Source organism: Bubalus kerabau, chromosome 5 (genome assembly GCF_029407905.1).
Source record: "Bubalus kerabau isolate K-KA32 ecotype Philippines breed swamp buffalo chromosome 5, PCC_UOA_SB_1v2, whole genome shotgun sequence".
Classification (NCBI taxonomy): domain Eukaryota; kingdom Metazoa; phylum Chordata; class Mammalia; order Artiodactyla; family Bovidae; genus Bubalus; species Bubalus kerabau.
Genome location: NC_073628.1, coordinates 66637853 through 66660713, shown reverse-complemented (window position 1 = coordinate 66660713; position 22861 = coordinate 66637853). Strand labels below are relative to the sequence as shown.

General features: G+C 39.5%; 1 protein-coding gene across 1 annotated transcript; it reads left to right on the top strand.

The window, feature by feature from the left end:
- The first annotated feature begins 5998 nt into the window (after window positions 1-5998).
- On the top strand, window positions 5999-10124 carry RGS1 (regulator of G protein signaling 1). Its single transcript, XM_055581843.1, has 5 exons — window positions 5999-6169; window positions 6528-6608; window positions 7020-7081; window positions 8409-8572; window positions 9264-10124. The coding sequence occupies exons 1-5, from the start codon at window positions 6033-6035 to the stop codon at window positions 9447-9449; spliced, it is 630 nt and encodes a 209-aa protein (XP_055437818.1). The 5' UTR covers window positions 5999-6032; the 3' UTR covers window positions 9450-10124.
- Window positions 10125-22861: the final 12737 nt, after the last annotated feature.

Genomic DNA, 22861 nt, shown 5'->3' with positions numbered 1-22861 from the left:
GTCTGACAAGACTACTTTCTCTTGTTGAAATGATTATAAATCATGGGTGAAAATAAATGAAAATGAATCCAATGTGCAGGAAGGATATCAGCGATAATAACATTAAAGGTGGGTCTAGATGAGAATGTTATTGGTAAGATGAGATCCAGGGGTGAGTGAGGTGAATCACATGAGCTTAGTTCACTGAAGGTCATTTTCTTATAATCTCTTAAATTATAGAAAAGAGGGCTTAGATGTTTACTATAAGTAGATTAGAGCCGGGTGAGAAAAAGAAACTAGATTCTTATCTCGCTCAGTTTGCTATTACTGAGATCACTGAAATTTCCCAAGTTGCTAGTTCTTCTCTTATAAAACCTATCAGTTGGTTTCTTCGTTTAGAAAATAAAACTGCAAACATGTCTAAAATGTTTGATCCTTTTCTTCATCAATGATATCAAGTAAGTAACAATGACCCCATCGATGTTCTACTTAGACCCAGAGAAAACTCTCCAAATTTACCTTTGCTGAAGCTTTTCAAATAAATTCTATGACATGTAGCTGAAACACTGTCAGTGGCCTTACCCACAAGCCTGGAGAGTGAAGGAGACAAAATAGACCCAGGTAGTGACCTTAACTGAAACCCCTAACCAGTGAGACTTTATGCAAATTCAACAAAGCTTTTCATAGACTCTTTTAAACTCTGCAAATTATATGGGCCTCCATGGGGAAAGAATCTTAAAAGAAAAAAATAAGAGGGGATATATGTATACATATAGCTGAGTCACTTTGCTGTGGTAAAGCTAATACCATATTGTAAGCCAACTATACTCAAAAAAAAAAAAAACAACAACTCTGCAAAGTTTTGTATGTTCAGATCCATTCTTCCATGGTCTTCATGTATGTAAGAGTTGTCTACTTGCTGAAGACCATTTTCTTCACTACAGGTTTTTGTACTTTCCAGGGGGTGATGCTTTTGCATGCAGAAACAGGCGGAATAGCACATGTTGATTTTGTAGTAAATGGCAATAGGATGTTTTTAGAAAAATGAAGTACAGTTGATTTGCAATATTGTTGTTAGTTTCAGGTATATACAGCAAAATGATTCTGTTATGTGTGTATATATACACACATATATATACTTTTATTTCCATTCTTTTCTTATAGATTATTATAAGATATTGAATATAGTTCCCTGAGCTCTACAGTAAATCCTGTTTCTCTGTTTTATGTATGGTAGTGGTTATTTGTTAATCCCATACTCCTAACTTATCCTTCCGCCTGCTTTCCTCTTTGATAACCGTAAGTTTGTTTTCTATGTCTGTGAGTCTGTTTCTGTTTTGTAAATATTAACAAATTTATCTGTACTGTTTTTTAGATTCCACACATAGGTGATATATTTGTCTTGTCTGACTATATTCATTTGTATGATAATCTCTAGGCCTATCCATGTTGCTGCAAATGGCATGTGTCATTCTTTTCTTACGGCTGAGTAATATTCCACTGTGTATATGTACCACAGTTTCTTTACCCATTTGTCTGTTAATGGACATTTAGGTTGCTTCCATGTCTTGGTTATTGCAAAAAGTGCTGCTACGAACATTGGGCTATGACTGTATCTTTTAAAATTAGTTTTTGTCTTTTCCAGATATATACCCAAGAGTGGGATTGCTGAGTCATGTGGTAACTCTATTTTTAGCTTTTTAAGGAACCTCCATTCTGCTCACCATAGTGGCTGCACCAGTCTCCATCCCTGATTCCTTCTTCTCCACGTCTTCTCCAGCATTTATTATCTGTAGATTTTTTAATGTTGACCATACTTACTGGTGTGAAGTGAGACTTCATTGCAGTTTTGATTTGCATTTTTTAAAGTAATTAACAATATTGAGCATCTCTTCATGTTCCTGTTGGCTATCTGTATGTCTAGTTTGGAGAAATATCTGTTTATGTCTTCTGCCTATTTTTTGATTGAGTTGTTTGGTTTTTCTTTTATATTGATGTGCTGTTTGTTCATATATTTTGGAAATTAAACCTCTGTCAGTTGCATCATTTGCAAATATTCTCTCCCAGTTCATCGGTTGTCTTTTCATGTTTTTTATGGTTTCCTTTGCTGTGCAAAAGCTTACAAGTTTGATTAGGTCCCATTTGTTTATTTTTGTTTTCATTTCTTTTGCCTTAGGAGAGTGATCTGAGAACATACTGCTATGATTTATGGCAGAGAGTGTTTTGTTTAGGTTCTCTTCTAGGTGTTCCATGGTGTCATATCTTATATGTAAGCATTCTTGAGTTTATTTTTGTGTTTGGTGTGAGGGTGTGTTCTAACATCATTGATTTACATGCAGCTGTCCAGCTTTCCCAGTACCACTTGCTGAAGAGACTGTCTTTTCTTCATTGTATAATCTTGCCTCCTTTGTAGAAGACTAATTGACCAAAGGTGTGTGGGTGTATTTCTGGGCTCTCTATACAGCACTTTTCTTCTGTCCCACAATTTCAGAGTTAGTCCCTCCTTAGTACATTCCTCCGTGATGGCACTTTCCACTCTGATGACCTGCTTAAGTAACTGTCTGCCTGACTATACTCTACCCCTCTTTGGACAGATATTTATTCACCTTTGTATCTGCAGTACTTTGGTCTGATACATTGTAGGACTACCATTAAAGTTTATTAAGTCAAAATATTTTGTTTAAATGGATCAAAATTTCTGTTCATGTCACAGAATCTTACCACAGAGATGTATTTCTTATTTTAAAATACAATCTCATAATCATTATTTTCTCCCGTGATTCCTAATGCCCACAGTAAAATGTCAGCAATGTTCAGCATCAGTTTAATCTATATCAAGACTGGAAAAGTCATGCAGCAAAGCCCTCCCTATAAGGATTCAGGCAGCTGGAGGGGAAACTAAATGTAAAATCAAGTCAGCAAAGATGAAAATTTATCCCCATTGAAACCGATAGCCATAATCTTAAATGTTTTATTGAACCATATCTCCTAGACATTTTAAAAGGTAACACTGGAATTTTTAATGCATAATGTCTCTTCTTATGACACCATAATGGTAGATGTATATCTTACACATTTGTCAAAACACAAAGAATGTTCAACACCGAAAGTGAACCGCAACGTAAACTAAGGATTTGAGGTAACAGTGATGTGTCAACGTATGTTTATCACTGATTGTGTAACAAACACACCACTCTGATGTGAGATATTGATGGTGGGGAAGACTTCGGGGGAGGTGGGGGTGGAAGGAATATGCGGGAACTCTGTACTTTCAGCTCTATTTTACTGTAAAGCTCCAAAAATAAAGTATTAATTAAAAAAAAAGATAACATGAAGTATTCCTTTTCTTAGGACTGCAATCTGGTTACTTAAGCACAGTTTCACAGAAGAAATATACAGACAAGATCATGTTTGTGAGAGCCCCTGTTTATCCTATTGACTTTTGTTAAATCCTCTACTATTTCAACCAAAGTTATTAAGTAAAGATGCTATTTGATCATTTGTCATTTCTTAATAGATTTCACAGAAAGGAACCAGACAGCAACATGTGGTATGACTGATAGGAAACTTCAGTGCCATGCCATGGACCATCAACCCTGCTGATACAGTTCCTCTGGATCTGCCCAGCTCTGGTACACACAGGCTTTGCATGTGCTGCCAAGCAGCCTTTGAAACCGCAGCTACATTAGTGTGCCACTGAGGTGGCTTCAACAGCCCACTGTGAATTTCAGAGGGATTTCCCCCCTCCCCCTGAATCAGGAGTTTAGTTCTCCATTTGGGCTTCAAAGCACACAATTGTAACTGCATGCAAATGCTTGAGCTTGAAAGTCTCTATCAAGGTAGCAAAAGATTGGAGGTTTAAGGAATTACTAATACATAAGTAAGAGAGACAAATACTTATTTGCTCTCTCTTACCAGAGCTTCCTAACATGCTATCAAGAGAACATTATTTGTGCAAACTATTTCCCTACTTACTGAAAGTTCAGTTCTCAAAAATGTTAGGACACTGCTGCACACCACCCACCTCCATTTAGACTGATAAATGTGCATAGGTTCTCAGAAGATCAGCGGTGGTTAATTTTAAAAGTTTATTCAGCTTTAACCCAACATTTCCCAAACTTATGTGGTTCCAGAACCATTGCTGCAGCTGGTATCGTAGTTCTAATAACACTTCTTAACATCCAAAGGAATTACTGTTACAGAAACATGCTTTGCAAATTATTAGTATATTTTGATAGCAATAATAGTGGGCTTTAGAAGTAAACTTTAAATCATTTTTCTCTATCATAACATGTCCACAATTATCTAGAGGAATGAGAGGTTATTAAATAAATAAACATGAGCAATGCTGAAGATTTTAACTGAAAAGTAACTATGAACTGAACTACAAGAAACACACAAATGAATGCCTTTATGTCATCCATCCCTGAACCTCATCATTTTTGTCTGGGTAACTTCCCGAAGCCAGCTTATTTTACTAGTTCTCTTCCTAAATGCATCACATTATCTTTCGAACATCAAATGTAAGTAAATTTTTAAATATAAATGTGATTTCTTAAAATATTTTTTATCCTAATGAGAGAACTAACATAGAAAGAGTAATACTCAATTCCCTTTTGTCAACTATACCTAATACTTTCAGAAGCTTGCTTCTCTAAGTAAAATTTGTTTTGTCTTTTCAGGGGTAAAATATAAACTGGTCACTCTATAAATAAATCACACTGTATATACAAACTCTGTAAGAGCTTATATTGAACCAACCCCTCTTCCCTAATTAGTGATTAGTCATCTGGTTTCAGGAGACCCCAGTTCGATTCCTGGGTTGGGAAGATCCCCTAGAGAAGGAATAGGCTACCCACTCCTGTATTCTTGGATGTCCCTTGTGGTTCAGCTGGTAAAGAATCTGCCTGTTATGGAGGAGACCTGGGTTCGATCCCTGGGTTGGGAAGATCCCCTGGAGAAGGAGAAGGCTACTCATGCCAGTATTCTGGCCTGGAGAATTCCATGGACTGTATAGTCCACGGGGTCACAAAGAATCGGACACAACTGAGCAAGTTTCACTTTCACTTTCTTGGGGTTTTATTTTAATTCTTGATTTTTATTAAAGCTACACTATATCTCTCCAGAGACACTGCCAAAATTCAAATCATCATCTAAAAATTATATTATTGGCCTGGCTGAATATATTCTTATTTTTACCATGAGCAGTTTTTATCCTGATACTGTGCAATTCTTTTGTATCGGTGTATTTGCATATTATGTCATATTTTATGTTAATGATTCTTTTGTTTGCAGTTTTTTAAATTTTACTTTATTCTTATCCTAAGCAGTGGTATACAAAAAACTCAGTTTGATATATTACTTATTTGAACTAAATATTAAAATTCATGCGCTCCTTAAGATCATCTTGTATGTCACAAGTCTAGCACACACCTTGGAAAACACATGGAAATTTCTTGCCACAGAAATAAGGAATAAAATGTGAAGTAGGGAAAAGTCAGGGTAATTTCTCACAACTCTCCTTCCTACCAGATATATGCATTGTACAAATAAACTAAAAAGTATTTCTATACACTGCTTTCTGAAAGAAAAAAAAGTCTTTTAAAATATTGTGATCAAATGAATTTATAGTCAAGGACTATCCAAATCATGGAGGGGACCCTTCTCTAGTCTCCATGATACAGTAAATCCACCAAATGAAACGTTTCATTGAAACATGCAGTCTTTATGAAAAAACAAGCATCCTCTAGAACCAAAGAGTGATTTAACATGTGGTATGTGTGTGTGTGTGTGCGCCTCTGCAGGCCTCAGTTTCTTTCTTTCTGTCTAATCAAGTGACCTAGTCTCATTTGGTTAGGTTTCAACCGCAAACATCACTGTATGCTCATTTTTTTTTCAAGATACACGTCACAACACACCAAGAAAGGGGGAACTTCCAGCGTCTGTGGCAACATCACTTGATAAACAGACTTGTCTGCACAGCGAGGGCCTGTGAGCCGTTACTATATAAAGCGGCAGAGACGCGGACTCACAGGCATTTGCCTCCGGAGACGATGCGAGCAGCAGCCATCTCCACGCCAAGGTTAGACAAAATGCCAGGCATGTTCCTCTCTGCTAACCCAAAGGAACTGAAAGGAATTGATCGTTCACTTCTAGATGACAAAACGCAGAAAAAGAGGCCCAAGACTTTGTAAGTTCCTTCATTTTGTGAATTTGGACTTAGGTGATCTTTAATGGCAGAACGATTGAAAATGAATGGAAGAAAATATGAGCCTTTAGTTTAGCTAGATCAGAGCAAGGACCTCTGTGAATTATAAGTATATTTGGTTGTATTTAAAACTGACTCATGCTAGGGCATTAAATGAAGTGGGAATTCTTCCAGACTTTGGCTCATAAAAAGTGGCTCTCTCTTTAATATAGCAATACATTGTATCTGCTTTTTTTATTATGACATGATTCCTTAGAGAAGTTTACTTCATGTTCTTTTCTTTTTAATAAAAGGTATTGTACTGAAGAAACATGAATATTTACTTTTGTGTCTTTTGTAGTGGAATGGATGTGAAAGCATACCTGAGATCTATGATCCCACATCTGGAATCTGGAATGAAGCCTTCCAAGTCCAAGGACCTGTAAGTATACTAATACATGGAACTGCCACTATATAAGCAGCCTATGCACTAGCTCTATATTCTAACATGACAGTAATACTGATATAATGGACTTTGTTTCTTTTAAGGAACAAGCCTGATGAGATTAAGCTACATTAGTACCAATGTAAATTAAATACAAATGTGTGTGCATATGTTTGCTATTTATTATACTGTTAGACTATATTTGGATATTTTTCACATGTTACTGGCAGATACTTTCATAACAATAGTAATTCTAAGTGAATTATTATTTTCTTATAGATACATTTTAATAAAATTTATTAGTCATAGAGTCTTAGTTTGGGAAATTATCAAAATGCAGCAGCATTCTGATTTCATTTGTGCTTACACAAAAAAATACTCATGGATGTAAATATTGCCCCCTTGCAGACTCTCTGCTGATGAAGTGAAGCAGTGGTCTGAATCCCTGGAAAAACTTCTTGCCAACCAAAGTAAGTGCAGATTAACTGTTGGATGTCTCTGGCTGTATCTCAGTGTGCAGACAAATTGAACAGACTCCTTAAAGTACAGTGTTGTGGGTGGAGGGTGTGTGGAAAGCTGCCCTCTGGCAGTTGTGCAGCCCTGACAACTTCAGCACGTTATGCCTCACTGTGGTGTCACGGCTCAGAGCTCAGTGCTGCTTCCACCCTTTAGAAAAATTTGCCCAGGCATCTAGGTACTTCCAGGGGTCATTATAGGAGCAAAATTTAAAATTAGGCTGGGTTTCTGGAGTTTAAAGTTTTAAAAAGTCAATTAAACATCTCAACCACTATTTTGAAAGTTTACCTAAAAGATGTATTTTTGTACCATGGGATATAAGAAGCAGGATTCACTCAGTCCATTAATTATATTCTCCATTCATATATGCGTTAAATCACTCATTCAGCCCACTTTTATGTGCAGGCATTTTTAGAGCAACAAGGATTCAACAGCAGTGTCTTACTGCCTTGAAGGTGGTTGACACACATGGCATATAATCGCATTATATAAAACATGACACATTATAACATAGATATGATAATAAAAGACTTTTTAAACCACAGAGTTTTGTGGGGAGTTTCTGATGAAGATGGTGAATGAAATCAGCTCACCTTAACCCTCATCATAGACACTGGGATCCTGTTAAAATTAGGACCTCAGTCAGGGACATAGATGGGCAGCTTGTCCCTATCCGGGGAGCTGATCCTCTTCTCCCAAACACCCTCACATGGGGATCAAGTAGTTCAATCTGGTTCATCTGCTTATTATCTGCCTTAGTTTACAATTCAGAAAAACAAACGATGCTATAGAAATGGCCCATTGAAAGGCCTCAGTAATATAATCAGTACAGCATACATATGTAACATACAGGCCTCACCTCTTCTGACTTATGTGAGTTGGATGGAGAAATTATATTTGCTAATGATTAGCATGCAATCAATGCCTTTTGTCAGTATTTTATTCCCTAAAATACTCTGCATTCTGGCTGGGTTGGTAGTACAAGAGACTTTTTTAATCTGCAGAGCAGAATTTTAATTTGATTAGCAGATGAAAGTAAAGCACAGTTTTGTAGCTACCACTAAGCAGCTGTGTGACTGTGATAAGTGAATCTGACCACAGATAACTATAAATGAAGGGATCTCTAAGGCTTTCCCATCTCTACAAACAGCTATTTCAGCAGGAGCCAACTCTCTCCTTTGTACACAGAGAATTTACTAGTATTTTTCTTGTAAAATTTCTCCAAGTTATTCATTTATTGGCTCAACTAATTTATCTTACCCCCTCACTCTGTCTTTTTAGCTGGTCAAGACGTCTTTGGAAATTTCCTGAAGTCTGAGTTCAGTGAGGAGAATATTGAGTTCTGGCTGGCTTGTGAAGACTATAAAAAAACAAAGTCTGATCATTTGCATTGCAAAGCAGAGAAAATCTATAAGGCATTTGTGCAGTCAGATGCTGCCAAACAAGTGAGTTTATTACCATCAGCTTATGTGTAAAGGACTTTAGATACAGGATAACATTCAACATAGATGCAAGATGAAATCCTTTCTGAGCATCATGATTTTCACTGCTATATATCTAAGTGTATTTCTATAGTTCAGTGCAATGATAATCTAATTTTCTATATCTGTGAAAAGATTAAATAAAAGATTGGTTTTATAAAACAAGCTAACTTGATAGGGTGGGGTAAGGAGTAAGGTGACAATTACCAGAACTGTGTGTCAGGGGGCCCTGGATGAGCTGGCTCATCTTGGATTAGGAAAAGGAGGGATTAGTGCAATACATGGATTACAGCAGCAGAAGTATTTCCAGTTAGAAGTAATGCCCACTTCATGCTAAATATTCCTGGTTCAAGCATCCTGTGTTCCTGTAAATGTGCACATCACATTTTTTGATACATGTGTCACCTTATATAAATATTTAAGAGAGATTGTAAGCTAACTTGGAACAAAGATATCTGCCTCTTCGTGATATTTCTTTTTAACTCCTCCACACCTAGTAAAAGGCATGTTTAGAATAGGCATTCAAGAGATATTCAAGCTGATTTAAATAACAGTTTAGAGCCACCATCCCCAGATAGTTTAAAAGCAACAGTGACATCATAAAATATACAACAAATGGGAAGTGTATATGAACTAATGTGGATTTCTTTTTTAGATCAATATTGACTTCCGCACTCGAGAATCTACAGCAAAGAAGATTAAAGCACCAACACCCACGTCTTTTGACGAAGCCCAAAAAATCATATATACTCTTATGGAAAAGGACTCATATCCCAGGTTCCTCAAATCAAATATATACTTAAATCTTCTGAATGACCTTCAGGCTAATAGTCTAAAGTGACTGGCTCCTGGCTGGAGGGAATTAGTGATGGTATCAAGTACAGAAGGAAGGCGAGAGAGTGGCTCCCTGGGGGAACACTTTGGCCTTTTTGGACAACTCACAGGCCCAAGGGAAGAACCCATGACTCAGAACAGACTAACATGGAAGCTATCCAGGCTCAGGGCTGAAGACGTGTGAGGTGAACATTTAGAGATGGTAGAAGGAAGGAGATGCTGTGGTACTGTCATAAAATAAAGTGGACCTGCGTATTAGAACATCCCTCAGCACTGAGAAGGCCGGGTAACGCTCGCCACACAGAAACTGTGAAAAAAGGTTTTGAAACGCATTAAAACATGCTGTAAGCTTCAAGGTCAAGTGGTATTTATGCTGCATAGTGTTATACAGAGACTGGACTGAGCTGCTGAAATTTCTTTTACTTTGAAAAGTCTGTGTTTCAGAATCTCCATTGCTGTTGCAGACAAAGTTTTTCAGTGTTTTTTGTTTGATTGTTTGGGGGGCTTGAAAGAGATAAAGAAGAGAACAATGTATTTAACTTAAGCTATTGCCTTAAAGTTGGAAAGTCAGAATATATTTGTAAATTAAATTATCACAGTGTCAATAATAAATGTGAGTTTTGTATTAAAAATATAGAAACGATCTCTGTTTATATTTCCTTGCCATCTTTAAAATCTGGCACTTATTTTTCAGATTTAACAAAAATTTAAGCAAGTCTACTCTCTTTTACCTCTTCAACATCAAAACCTATCATCCAATTAATTTATATTATATGTATTATGTGCATGTATTGGACAGAATTAATTAGTCTTCTCTCTTCTATCACAATGTATAAAGATCAAACAAATATGATATGCTCTCATACAGTCAAGCTTCAAACTGATGAGAAACAGAAGTCTTTTTAAAAGGGATGGGAATTTTATTTCAAGTCATCTAATTAACAACTAGTAGTTTATTATGTTTTAAAGCTTATAAAAGTCAAATGTATTTTCTCATTTAATGTCTATATCAATCCTATGAAAGCAGTAACGAGTAAGATTAAATTGCTATTTCCCAAATTTAACTACTAAAATTACCTAGGATGTTAAAAAACAAAACACCAGTTTCAGGACCCTACTCCAGACTGACTGAATCAGAATCCCCAAGGTAGAGAATCTATATTTTAAGAGGAAATTCCAGGTGATCCTGAAGATGCTCTGGTTATTCAGGGTCAGGAATCCTGGGGTTAAGACAGAGTCCTAAAGCCAGGAATTATATACATAAACCTTCTGACCACATCATTTCTGCTCCTTCTACTCCACAACACTGCCCCCCACTGGCTAGAAGACATTTCCTAAATCCTCAAGTCTTCAGCAGTCCTAGGTGTTACCTAAATAGGAACACAAGACTGCTCTGTAGGAACACCTACATAAAGATAATCAAGATGATGTATAGCCCAGCATATCCTGCAAAGTTGTATCTTCCCATGCACCCGTGTCCCACGTATTATTGAATCATCAGCCATCCACACACTACAACGTGATACTCTGGACATTCTCAGTACACACTAGATTGTCATTAAGCACATAGCAATGGTGCAATATGTAGATGGGTTTTATATATGGAATTTAGAAAGATGGTAACAATAACCCTGTGTATGAGACAGCAAAAGAGACACTGATGTATAGATCAGTCTTATGGACTCTGTGGGAGAGGTAGAGGGTGGGGAGATTTGGGAGAATGGCATTGAAACATGTATAATATCATGTATGAAACGAGTCGCCAGTCCAGGTTCGATGCACGATACTGGATGCTTGGGGCTGGTGCACTGGGACGACCCAGAGGGAGGGTATGGGGAGGGAGGAGGGAGGAGGGTTCAGGATGGGGAACACAGATATACCTGTGGCGGATTCATTTCGATATTTGGCAAAACTAATACAATATTGTAAAGTTTAAAAATAAAATAAAATTAAAAAAAATTTTTTTTAATTACCATAAAAATAAATAAATAAAAGTACTGTTCCTGAATTACCACGGGATAATCCAAATTGTCTCTCAGTTCAGTTCAGTTCAGTTCAGTCGCTCAGTCGTGTCCGACTCTTTGCGACCCCATGAATCTCAGCATGCCAGGCCTCCCTGTCCATCACCAACTCCCAGAGTTCACTCAGACTCACATCCATCGAGTCAGTGATGCCATCCAGCCATCTTATCCTCTGTTGTCCCCTTCTCCTCCTGCCCCCAATCCCTCCCAGCATCAGAGTCTTTTCCAATGAGTCAACTCTTCGCATGAGGTGGCCAAAGTACTGGAGTTTCAGCTTTAGCATCATTCCTTCCAAAGAAATCCCAGGGCTGATCTCCGCCAGAATGGACTGGTTGGATCTCCTTGCAGTCCAAGGGACTCTCAAGAGTCTTCTCCAACACCACAGTTCAAAAGCATCAATTCTTCGGCGCTCAGCTTTCTTCACAGTCCAACTCTTACATCCATACAATACCACTAGAAAAACCATAGCCTTGACTAGACGGACCTTTGTTGGCAAAGTAATATCTCTCCTTTTCAATGTCTCTACCTTAACTTAATTCCATGATTTAGCAGCTAGAACTATTATAAAAGAGGCTTAGGAGGGAAGTCTGGTTTCATCACCATCATCAGGTATTTCTTTCCCTTACTCATTCCATCACCAAATTCCCTTGGTTATCCTTCTAAAATCTATGTTTGCAGTTGGCATGTCACTTGCTCTTTTTCTGTGTCCCTTGCACACTAACGTGGGATCTCACTGCTTGCTCATTCATGTGACTTGTTTCCTTTCTTCCAGACTATTCTTTTCAATCCATCCTCTGAATAGCCACAGACGTCACTTTCTGAGACTCAGATCTGGCCATGTCACTTCCCATGACATACAATATAGAGTATAAATTTCACTTTCTAGAATTAGAAACATTCCTAGTGAGATCTTCAAGGTATAATTTGCATGACTCCCCTCTAGGTATCCTTCCTACTTGACATCACTCTGCATTACTTGTGTTTTTTGAAGAAGCCTTCATCTTCACTTTCCTTTGGTTAATCTACTATCTCTACAAATGCTTTTTCCTACCTCCTTCTAGTTTTCAAAATCCAATGAATTATTCAAGGCACAGGTAGAATTACTCTTCCATAAAGGCTTTCTAACACCTTATATCACTACATAGTTATTTTCAATGTCTACTGGAGGTGAACTGAGTCTATATAAACACAAAACACTCTGCACCTATTTCTAGCACTGCCGTCGTGTTAAATAGTTCAGGCCCTTCAAACTGTGAGGAATTAGAAGTGCCACTGTCTAATACACACATTGGTCATAAAATATATGGTTCTGATCTTTGTCTTTATAAGATATCATGGTAAACAGACATCCAATTTAAGGACAGATGATCAAAACAAACATGTAAGACATTTCTTCATTTTCAAAATGACAAAAAATGTCACCATGGCTGCAGAGATTCAAGATTTTGCAAAAAATTTGAAAAGATTTCTTTTCATTGGCATTGCTTATTATGGTGTGGATGTTTTACTAAATTATTTACAGGAATATGATTAGAGAAATCCGATCCACTCACTCCATCTGAGATGCTCAGCTCATATGCGGTGTTCTATTGTGATAGTAAAGCAGTGGCAGTGAACAATAAGTATGATTTGTATGTATGAAAATCAATTCATCTAAAAATTAAAAACAAATATACTTTTCTCAGACATATTTTACATTAATCCTAATATAGTATGTATATTTTAGAAAAGTAGGAATCTATGAAGGTAGAAATCAGATGCTCTGAATGAAGTCCAATAAAAAGTACACATTTAGCACATATAGGATAAAACTAAAGTTCAAATTTCTTTTACTTTGTATGCAAACATAGGCTAGATTGGCTATATTAATAGGAGTCTCTGATGATTTGTCATTAAAAATAAGAAATTCTGACATATGTGAAGGGAAAAATAGAGTAAAAGCTGATTTAAACTACCACAGATATAAATAAATGTGGTTAGTACACAGAATAAGAGAATTTCCTCAAGACTGCATGAAATCCAATCTATAGAACAATAACAACAACAATATATACTGCCCAACTGCAGAAATACCACTACCTGTCTTGTTGAGACCAGTATCCTAAAAGTGTTACGGAACCAAACTAGGATCCACTTGCCCAACACACATCAAAACCAATCTACTGACTCCAGGCTGAGGTAGATCTACTGACTCCAGGCTGTGGTGGATCTACTGACTCCAGGCTGTGGCAGATCTACTGACACCAGGCTGTGGTGGATCTACTGACACCAGGCTGTGGTGGATCTACTGACTCCAGGCTGTGGTGGATCTACTGACAGCAGGCTGAGGTAGATCTACTGACTCCAGGCTGTGGTGGATCTACTGACTCCAGGCTGTGGTGGATCTACTGACAGCAGGCTGAGGTAGATCTACTGACTCCAGGCTGTGGTGGATCTACTGACTCCAGGCTGTGGTGGATCTACTGACAGCAGGCTGAGGTAGATCTACTGACTCCAGGCCGTGGCGGATCTACTGACTCCAGGCCGTGGCGGATCTACTGACTCCAGGCCGTGGCGGATCTACTGACTCCAGGCTGTGGCGGATCTACTGACTCCAGGCTGTGGCGGATCTACTGACTCCAGGCTGTGGTGGATCTACTGACAGCAGGCTGAGGCGGATCTACTGACTCCAGGCTGTGGCGGATCTACTGACACCAGGCTGTGGCGGATCTACTGACACCAGGCTGTGGCGGATCTACTGACACCAGGCTATGGTGATCTACTGACAGCACGTTGAGGTTTATTGCCAGGCATCCAACATGGGACCAAGCAAGGAAAATAGGCTGAAGAGACTCAAACTCCACAGTGGCTTTCAGGGAAGGGTTTTTGAAGTCAGTGTTAGGGTGAGGATTGCAGGGTGTCTGATTAGCTCATGGACATTCTTCTGATTGGCTGGTGATGAGGTAACAGGTGGTATTTGGGGAGTCAACAACTCAACCTTCTGGTTCCAATCAGTCTAGGGTCTACCTGCTTGTGAACAGCAGGCAGTTAATTTCTTGCACCTGGTGGGGATTTCAGTTCAGATCAGTCGCTCAGTCGTGTCCGACTCTTTGCGACCTCGTGAATCGCAGCACACCAGGCCCCCCTGTCCATCACCAACTCCCGGAGTTCACTCAGACTCACGTCCATCGAGTCAGTGATGCCATCCTGCCAACTCATCCTCTGTCGTCCCTTTCTCCTCCTGCCCCCAATCCCTCCCAGCATCAGAGTCTTTTCCAATGAGTCAACTCTTTGCATGAGGTGGCCAAAGTACTGGAGTTTCAGCTTCAGCATCATTCCCTCCAAAGAAATCCCAGGGCTGATGTCCTTCAGAATGGACTGGTTGGATCTCTTTGCAGTGCAAGGGACTCTCAAAAGTCTTCTCCAACACCACAGTTCAAAAGCATCAATTCTTTGGCGCTCAGCCTTCTTCACAGTCCAACTCTCACATCCATACATGACCACAGGAAAAACCATAGCCTGACTAGACGGACCTTTGTTGGCAAAGTAATGTCTCTGCTTTTGAATATGCTATCTAGATTGGTCATAACTTTCCTTCCAAGGAGGAAGCGTCTTTTAATTTCATGGCTGCAGTCACCATCGGCAGTGATTTTGGAGCCCCCAAAAATAAAGTCTGACACTGTTTCCACTGTTTCCCCAGCTATTTCCCATGAAGTGATGGGACCGGATGCCATGATCTTCTTTTTCTGAATGTTGAGCTTTAAGCCAACTTTTTCACTCTCCACTTTCACTTTCATCAAGAGGCTTTTGAGTTCCTCTTCACTTTCTGCCATAAGGGTGGTGTCATCTGCATATCTGAGATGATTGATATTTCCCCCGGCAATCTTGATTCCAGCTTGTGTTTCTTCCAGTCTAGCATTTCTCATGATGTACTTTGCATAGAAGTTAAATAAGCAGGGTGACAATATACAGCCTTGACAGACTCCTTTTCCTATTTGGAACCAGTCTGTTGTTCCCTGTCCAGTTCTAACTGTTGCTTCCTGACCTGCATACAGATTTCTCAAGAGGCAGGTCAGGTGGTCTGGCATTCCCATCTTTTTCAGAATTTTCCACAGTTTATTGTGATCCACACAGTCAAAGGCTTTGGCATAGTCAATAAAGCAGAAGTTGGGGTTTTAGTATCTGCAAAATAACTTGAGGACACGGTGGCTCAGAATATTATCTACAGCCCGTAAGCAGAAAAATAAAGGTTCATGACTCTGTTTTATGGCTAAAATATCATTATTTTATCTTGCTTGACTGTTTTCCTTTCTGTATTTTCTCACTTCTCTGATTAAATGTGCTCTTTGGAACTCAGGGAAGACCTAGGAGGCTAAAGGTTTTCTACAAACAAGAGACTGGGGACATAAGGGAGGGGAGTCTACCTCAGGAAAGCTCTGCAAGGTCCTGCTTAGTTTCAAAAGCTAAAAATGTATCACTCCAATGGCAAAATTTTGCATCTTACTCAGTTCCTAATCTAAATGAAACTTGTCTACAAATAAGTCTGTGGAAAAATATAGAACCTTCTATGGATGTTTCTATATAGTCAGTATTTAACTGGGTATGTACCCCTCAGTGGTTCATTTCACTTGAAATTTGAAAACAGGACGAAAGAGAAATGAAAGAGAGGGAGGAAAGGATAGATGGAGAGAGGAAATGAGTTGGCTGAGTGTCTTGAATGTTTATATTACCTTACATCTCATTTGAAAACCTGACTGCCCTGAAATGCCACACATATTTTATCTTCTCAAATTGAAGTTTAAGGCCAAAAGTGATTGTGCTATAGTTTAGAATTGTCTATATTATTTTAAAACTGCCATAATTGATGAAAGATTAGGCTAAGGATTCTAATCCAATCCCAAAAGAACCAAATTTATAAACCCATGTGGATCTTGCCTTAATCTGGAATGTTGCCATTTGGGGAAGACCTGTGGCAGGAGTCTTGATGATTGAAAAAGAAGTCAGGTTCCCAGGCTTAGGGAGCTGTTTGGTTTACATAAGAAGGAATGGCGCACGGTAAGCCCGTGTCTTAGACATGGACCACTGTGTCGGCCGTGTCATTACACTTCAGAATTAAATGTCCTTATCATCCTTCCTCTCTCTCCTATCGATCTCCAAGCAGAGTCAGAGGTCCACAATCCATGTAGCTGAGTATGTACAATTTCTAAGAGTTTAGGGACCCTCCACACAGACACTCTCCATATCACTCAGAGAAAAACCAGCCGCCTATTTCTCAGGTGAAAAGTATAAGCCTTCTAAAAAGTTCTTTAACTGCACGTTTTCTTAGCAAAAAATAGTTACTCAAGTAGTAATGGTTTAAAATAGATATCAGATGGGTTCATCCGGGAAAAGATTTTGGTTTTGTTCTGATTTTAATATGCACTTTTGCTTGTTATGATATTAGCTGGCTCATTTCTCCATCTTTTCCAGAGGAAAGGAATAATTGGGTTGGATCTTGAAGAATAAATAAACCCCATCCAGGGAAGAAAGAAGGTGAGGACATTTCAGGAGATAGTTTGTGAAAAGGTCAGGAAATAAGAAAAGATTATACTCTGTATTCAGCAATGATGATTTATTCAGTGTGGCTGGAATATATGGGGGCAAGAGGATTAAAGGAAGAGCAGAGAAGGTAGTTTAGGGCATATTCTGAAAAGAAACATAGTCGTTCCAAAGAGTGTGAGTTTTATCCTTTATATGATAGGTCACCACTGAAGTTTGAAGAAATGAGCAAAAGACGGAACTATTTGCATTGACTTACAGGCTGCTTGTTGAGTCCACATCAGAACTCTCTGGGATAACCACTCTTAACCTCATCTTACTGATCAACAAAAGTATAACCAAAAAGGCGGGCATATTTATCTAAGGGCACAGAACCAGTGAGTGGCAGACCCAGGGTTTGAATCCAGGTATGTGTGGCTTAGCAACTACGCAACAACAACAACAACAAGTGTGTGCTTCTGAAGACTCTGCACTGTGTCATGCTCCTTCCTGCAAGTGACATGACTACTTTGTGTTTTAAAAGCTAATTCCGGATTTGGTGTGGAAGACAATTACAAAGGAAGACATAACTCAGGAAGAAAAGCTACAGAGGAAGCAGTTTTGTAGCCCAGCAAGAGAGAATCAGGGCAGAAATCAAGGCAATGGGAAGGGGAGAAAGGACAAGATTCGGGGAGTGATTTGCTGTGAGAATAATAAGAGAGAAGAACACGGGTGGTACCTCTGTGGTGTCTAGCCTGGGCCCTTAAAATCACAACAAAGCCCTTTCCAGCTCAGTTTTAAATAGATCACCTTTGAGGTCTTTCGCAAATGTGCATCAAACAACTCAAAAGAAGGGAGCCCTGGAGGAAGATTAAGGCCTACGTTTGTAAGAGGCTCCACATGCAAAATAAATTATGTAGAGCTTTCAACAGATAACAGCTTATTCACAATGAACCTACATACAAAGCATTCCACATTTTTTCCCTCAAAGATCTCTAGGACAAAAGCAGAGTCTTGAAAGCCCTCATCCAGACTGAGAATAAAAACCAAGGATGAAGATACTCAACAGATTTGCAGCAAGAAATTGCTCTGAGATTGAAAGCACCTTTTAAAGACAGAAAACAAAACTGAAGTGTAGGATCCAGATGAGAGAGACAGGGCTGTCAGACAGAAACAGAAACTGCCCCAGTGATGAGCAGCAGCAGACAGCATGAAGGGGTGTGATGACCGTGACTTTGCGGCAGGAATTCTGTGTCCTCAGAGGGCAGGCTTGGCCCCTAGCTTGACAGTGGGTCCATGTGACCAGTGGAATGTTCTAGTGCTCATTTCTTATCCATGGAGACAAGAAAGAAGATGAGAAACCTGAAGGTAGCCAGTCATTCCCCTGGCACACTTTTTCCTTCAGTCATTCTTACCTTAACTCCTCAAAATAGGTGACGAGTTTGCCCTTCATTTCTGGAGAGAGACGGAAAACGGACAGGAATGGAGTGGATTTCAGATATTATCCTATCCTCTCCCCAAACTACCTGTTGCTATTTTAGTCAAACCCAGAAGGTAAAAATTCAGTTTTTTAAAATTCAGGCTAGGTTTAAATCAGTAAAATTGGCATTCTTTCCACTGGTCTTACCTTTCATGCTCTGCCTTGAAACCCTCAGCTTGAGTTATCCATAGAAACAGACTGTGTCTTACTCTTGATTTTTTTTACCTTAAATCTGTCAGTTAATTCAGTGCTTACAAATGACCTGCTGCTAACAAGTCATGGGTAGAACACGTTCCCATATTAAGAACTGAATAAGATACTTCCTAGGATGTTTATTTGGCATGGTTTTGACTAGAATAATCATAATTCATACTATCTAAGGAGGTGATTAGAAGTCTCAAAGTTGAGCGGGAAAATAAGCACAAAATACTCCTTGTTCAGGGGTTTCTTAATTCATATTCAGAATTCTAGGCTCTACTGTGTGCCTTTAGAACTGAACTAGGATGATGGCTTCCTTGATAGACTCACCAATCAGTGATACCTGCTTCGTGCCAAAAGCTTTGCTGGGTGCCAGGGAAACAGAGATGACTAAGATATGGCTCCAGCTAGTGAGAGGCTCTTGGTGCTCTTGGAAAGAAAACAGCAGAAGGAGAGGCAGGCAGATAGACTAAACATTTTGAGAGAGATGAGGAAGAGCGGCAATCAAGACTGTCTAAGAGACACCCTCCCCTGAGCTTTCTCTGGGTCCCTGATGAAAATCCACACAGGACTGGCACCCCCTCTCCCCCCTCATGGGAGAGACCGTGTGGTCCCAACCTGCCAAAAGGCCTCCAGGTGCCGTCAGCTCCATATGCAACATCCATGGGCATCCAGTCACATCAAGCATGCCTCCTTCAGCAAGTCCTCTCAAGCATGCCTCCTTCAGCAAGTCCTCTCCCTCCACGCTCACAAACTTGGCTGGATGGTGCATGCCCCTTTCCAGAGTGCCTGTTAAAGAGCGAAAGCAGCCCAGACCTCCTCTCCCCAGATTCTGGGAGGCTAAGGAACCACATACGTCCTGCCCTTCTGCTCCTGTGGACTTCCTGGGGTCTATCCCAGTCTCCTCTCAGCAGACAGGAACAATGGGCCATGTGAGCTCAGAGGAGGGACTGGGGATTTTGTCCTGGAGGAAGGATGTGGCTTCAGAGAATTGGCAGGTACACAGCAAAGCAGGGGTTAAACTCAGAATAACCCAGGTGACTTTTTGAACTATTACTGGATTAACTGCAACCTCTGAAACTCAAATAAATGAAAATTCTGGCATTACTGAGCTATACCATTAAAGGGCTAGAACAAGTCTGTCCTACTACTTACTAATATTACTTAGGTCACATCTATATTTTTTTTGCTTTCACCATTATTATTGTCCTCAAATAATGATTCCTTTTCCTATTTCCTTGTATGAGGCTATGGTAGACACTGCTTAGATGCTCACCAGTTTTAGGCTTTCTCCATGGACGCCAAGAAAACCACATTTCCCCGCCCCCTTAAAGTGAAAGGCAAATATAGAACCTTCTGTGCAGGCTTCCCAGGTGGCGCAGCATTAAAGAACCTGCCTGCAATGCAGGAGACACAGGAGATGTGGGATGGATCCCTGGGTCAGGAAGATCCCCTGGAGAAGGAGATGACAACGCACTCCAGTATTCTTGCCTGGAGAATCCCAAGGACAGGGGAGCCTGACGGGCTAAAATCCATGGGGGTCACAGAGAGTTGGACATGACTTAGCAACTAAACCACCACCATCATGAATATTTCTATACAGTCAGGATTTGGGTATATACTTCTTAGTAGCTCTTTTATTTGAATTCGGCATTTTTTTTCCTTCAACTGAAATTTGATATTTTCCCATGAATTATTAGAGCCACAAAACTGAGTTCTGTGAGGTGAACAGAAGGGACAGACACCATTTCCAGAGCTGTCAAGAAGACACGCAGGTTGCCTCTTTCATCCCCACATGCACTGCCAGAAGCGAAGGACGCTGACATTGCAAAGTCACATGGAGGAACTGTCACACCTGAAACAGTGAAGCAAACTGCTTTGGCATTTGTGTGAGTGAAAACCAAAAGCCTCTTAAGACCTGGCAGTGATTTGTTAGTGTAACTAGAGAGTTTTATCCTGATAAATATAAAGACACTGATATATGTTTAAGTTTAAGCAATTTCTTTTTCATTGAGAAAGCTATATGGCGCCATCCTGGAAAAAAAACCAGGGAGACGTCTCCACCACACTGCAGTGTTACTCAGTTCCCACACGAGGCAAAGATTATCTCTCTGACCCTGTGATGTTCTTCAAGATAGAGCTGCCTGGAAGAGAGGATGTAAGCCGTGAATGAGAACAATATGTGAAAAGCTTGTTTCGGAGGCAACTGAGAACAGAAAATGCCAAAAACAACATAAAAAACGGGAGGTGACAACTAAGAAGCAGGAAAAGGATTAGTGATGGAAATTTCTGCAACTGATAAAAACATGACGTGGAAACAAGTTGGCCAGGCCGTGTGTACTTTCATCTCACTCACTCTGACTCCATTTATGGCTACGTACAATAGATATAGATACAAATCCTCTGAGGTTTATAATCAGAGCCAATCACCAAGTAAAAGTCAGGATTCCAAGCAAATGTAGTGTGAGGCTCTGGAAAGCAGAGCTGCAGTTAAGCTGGGCATCAGGCAGGAAGTGTGAATTCAGTGCAAACCAGGAAGACTAGGGCAGTGAACTCACCAGGGCCAGTTTTCCTGAGAGACCAAAGAACCACCTACGAAACAATTCATCCTAAAAAGAGAGAGGTTCACAACGCACAAATCAGGCCTAAAAACAGTGGGGACAGAACAAGATAGAAAGCCCAGAAATAAACCCACGCACCCATGGGTACCTTATTTTTGACAAAGAAGGCAAGAATATACAATGGGGGAAATAAAGCCTCTTCAATAAATGGTGCTGGGAAAACTGGACAGCTATATGTAAAAGAATGAGATTAGGACACTTCCTAACACCATACACAAAGATAGACCCAAAATGGATTAAAGACCTAAATGTAAGACCAGAAACTATAAAACTCTTAGAAACATAGGCAGAACACTCGATGACATAAATCAGAGTAAGATTCTGTATGCCCCACCTCCTAGAGTAATGGAAATAAAAATAAAAGTAAACAAGTAGGACCTGATTAAACTTAAGAGCTTTTGCACAGCAAAGGAAACTATAAGCAAGGTGAAAAGACAACCCACGGAATGGGAGAAAATAATAGCAAATGAAACAACTGACAAAGGATTAATTTCAAAAATATACAAGCAGCTCATACAACTCAATGCCAGAAAAACAAACAACCCAATCAAAAAGTGGGGAAAAGACCTAAACAGACATTTCTCCAAAGAAGACATACAGATGGCTAACAAATACATGAGAAGATGCTCAACATCACTCATTATTAGGGAAATGCAAATCAAAACCACAATGAGCTATCACCTCACACCAGCCAGAATGGCCATCATCAAAAAGTCTACAAACAATAAATGCTGGAGAGGGTGTGGAGAAAAGGGAACACTCTTGCACTGTTGGTGGGAATGTAAATTGACACTGCCGCTATGGAAGATGGTATGGAGATTCCTTTAAAAACTAGGAATAAAACCACCATATGACCTAGCAATCCCACTCCTAGGTATAAACCCTCAGGAAACCAGGGTTGAAAAAGACACATGTATCCCATTGTTCATTGAAGCACTATTTACAATAGCTAGAACATGGAAGCAACCTAGATGCCCATTGACAGATGAATGGATAAAGAAGTAGTGGTACATATACACAATGGACTATTACTCAGCCATAAAAAGGAATGCATTTGAGTCAGTTCTGATGAGGTGGATGAACCTAGAACTTATTATACAGAGTGAAATGAGACAGGAAGAGAAAGATAAATATTGTATTCAATACACATATACAGAATCTAGAAAAATGGTACTGAAGAATTTATTTACAGGGCAGCAATGGAGAAACAGACATAGAGAATAGACTTATGGATATGGGGAGGCGGGGGAGAGGATGAGATGTATGGTAAGAGTAACTTGGAAACTTACATTACCGTATGTAAAATAGATAGCCAACAGGAATTTGCTGTATAGCTCAGGAAACTCAAACAGGGGCTCTATATCAACCTAGAGGGGTGGGATGGAAGGGAGATGGGAGGGAGGTTCAAAAGGGAGGGGATATATGTAAACCTATGGCTGATTCATGTTCAGGTTTGACAGTAAGCAACAAAATTCCATAAAGCAATTATCTGCAATAAAAAACAAATTAAAAAAAAAAAAAAAAAGTGGGACAGAGCTGGAGGAGAAAGGTACTTGAGATACACCTGGTGCCTGAAGCTCAGATTGCCCTTTGATGCCCTTTG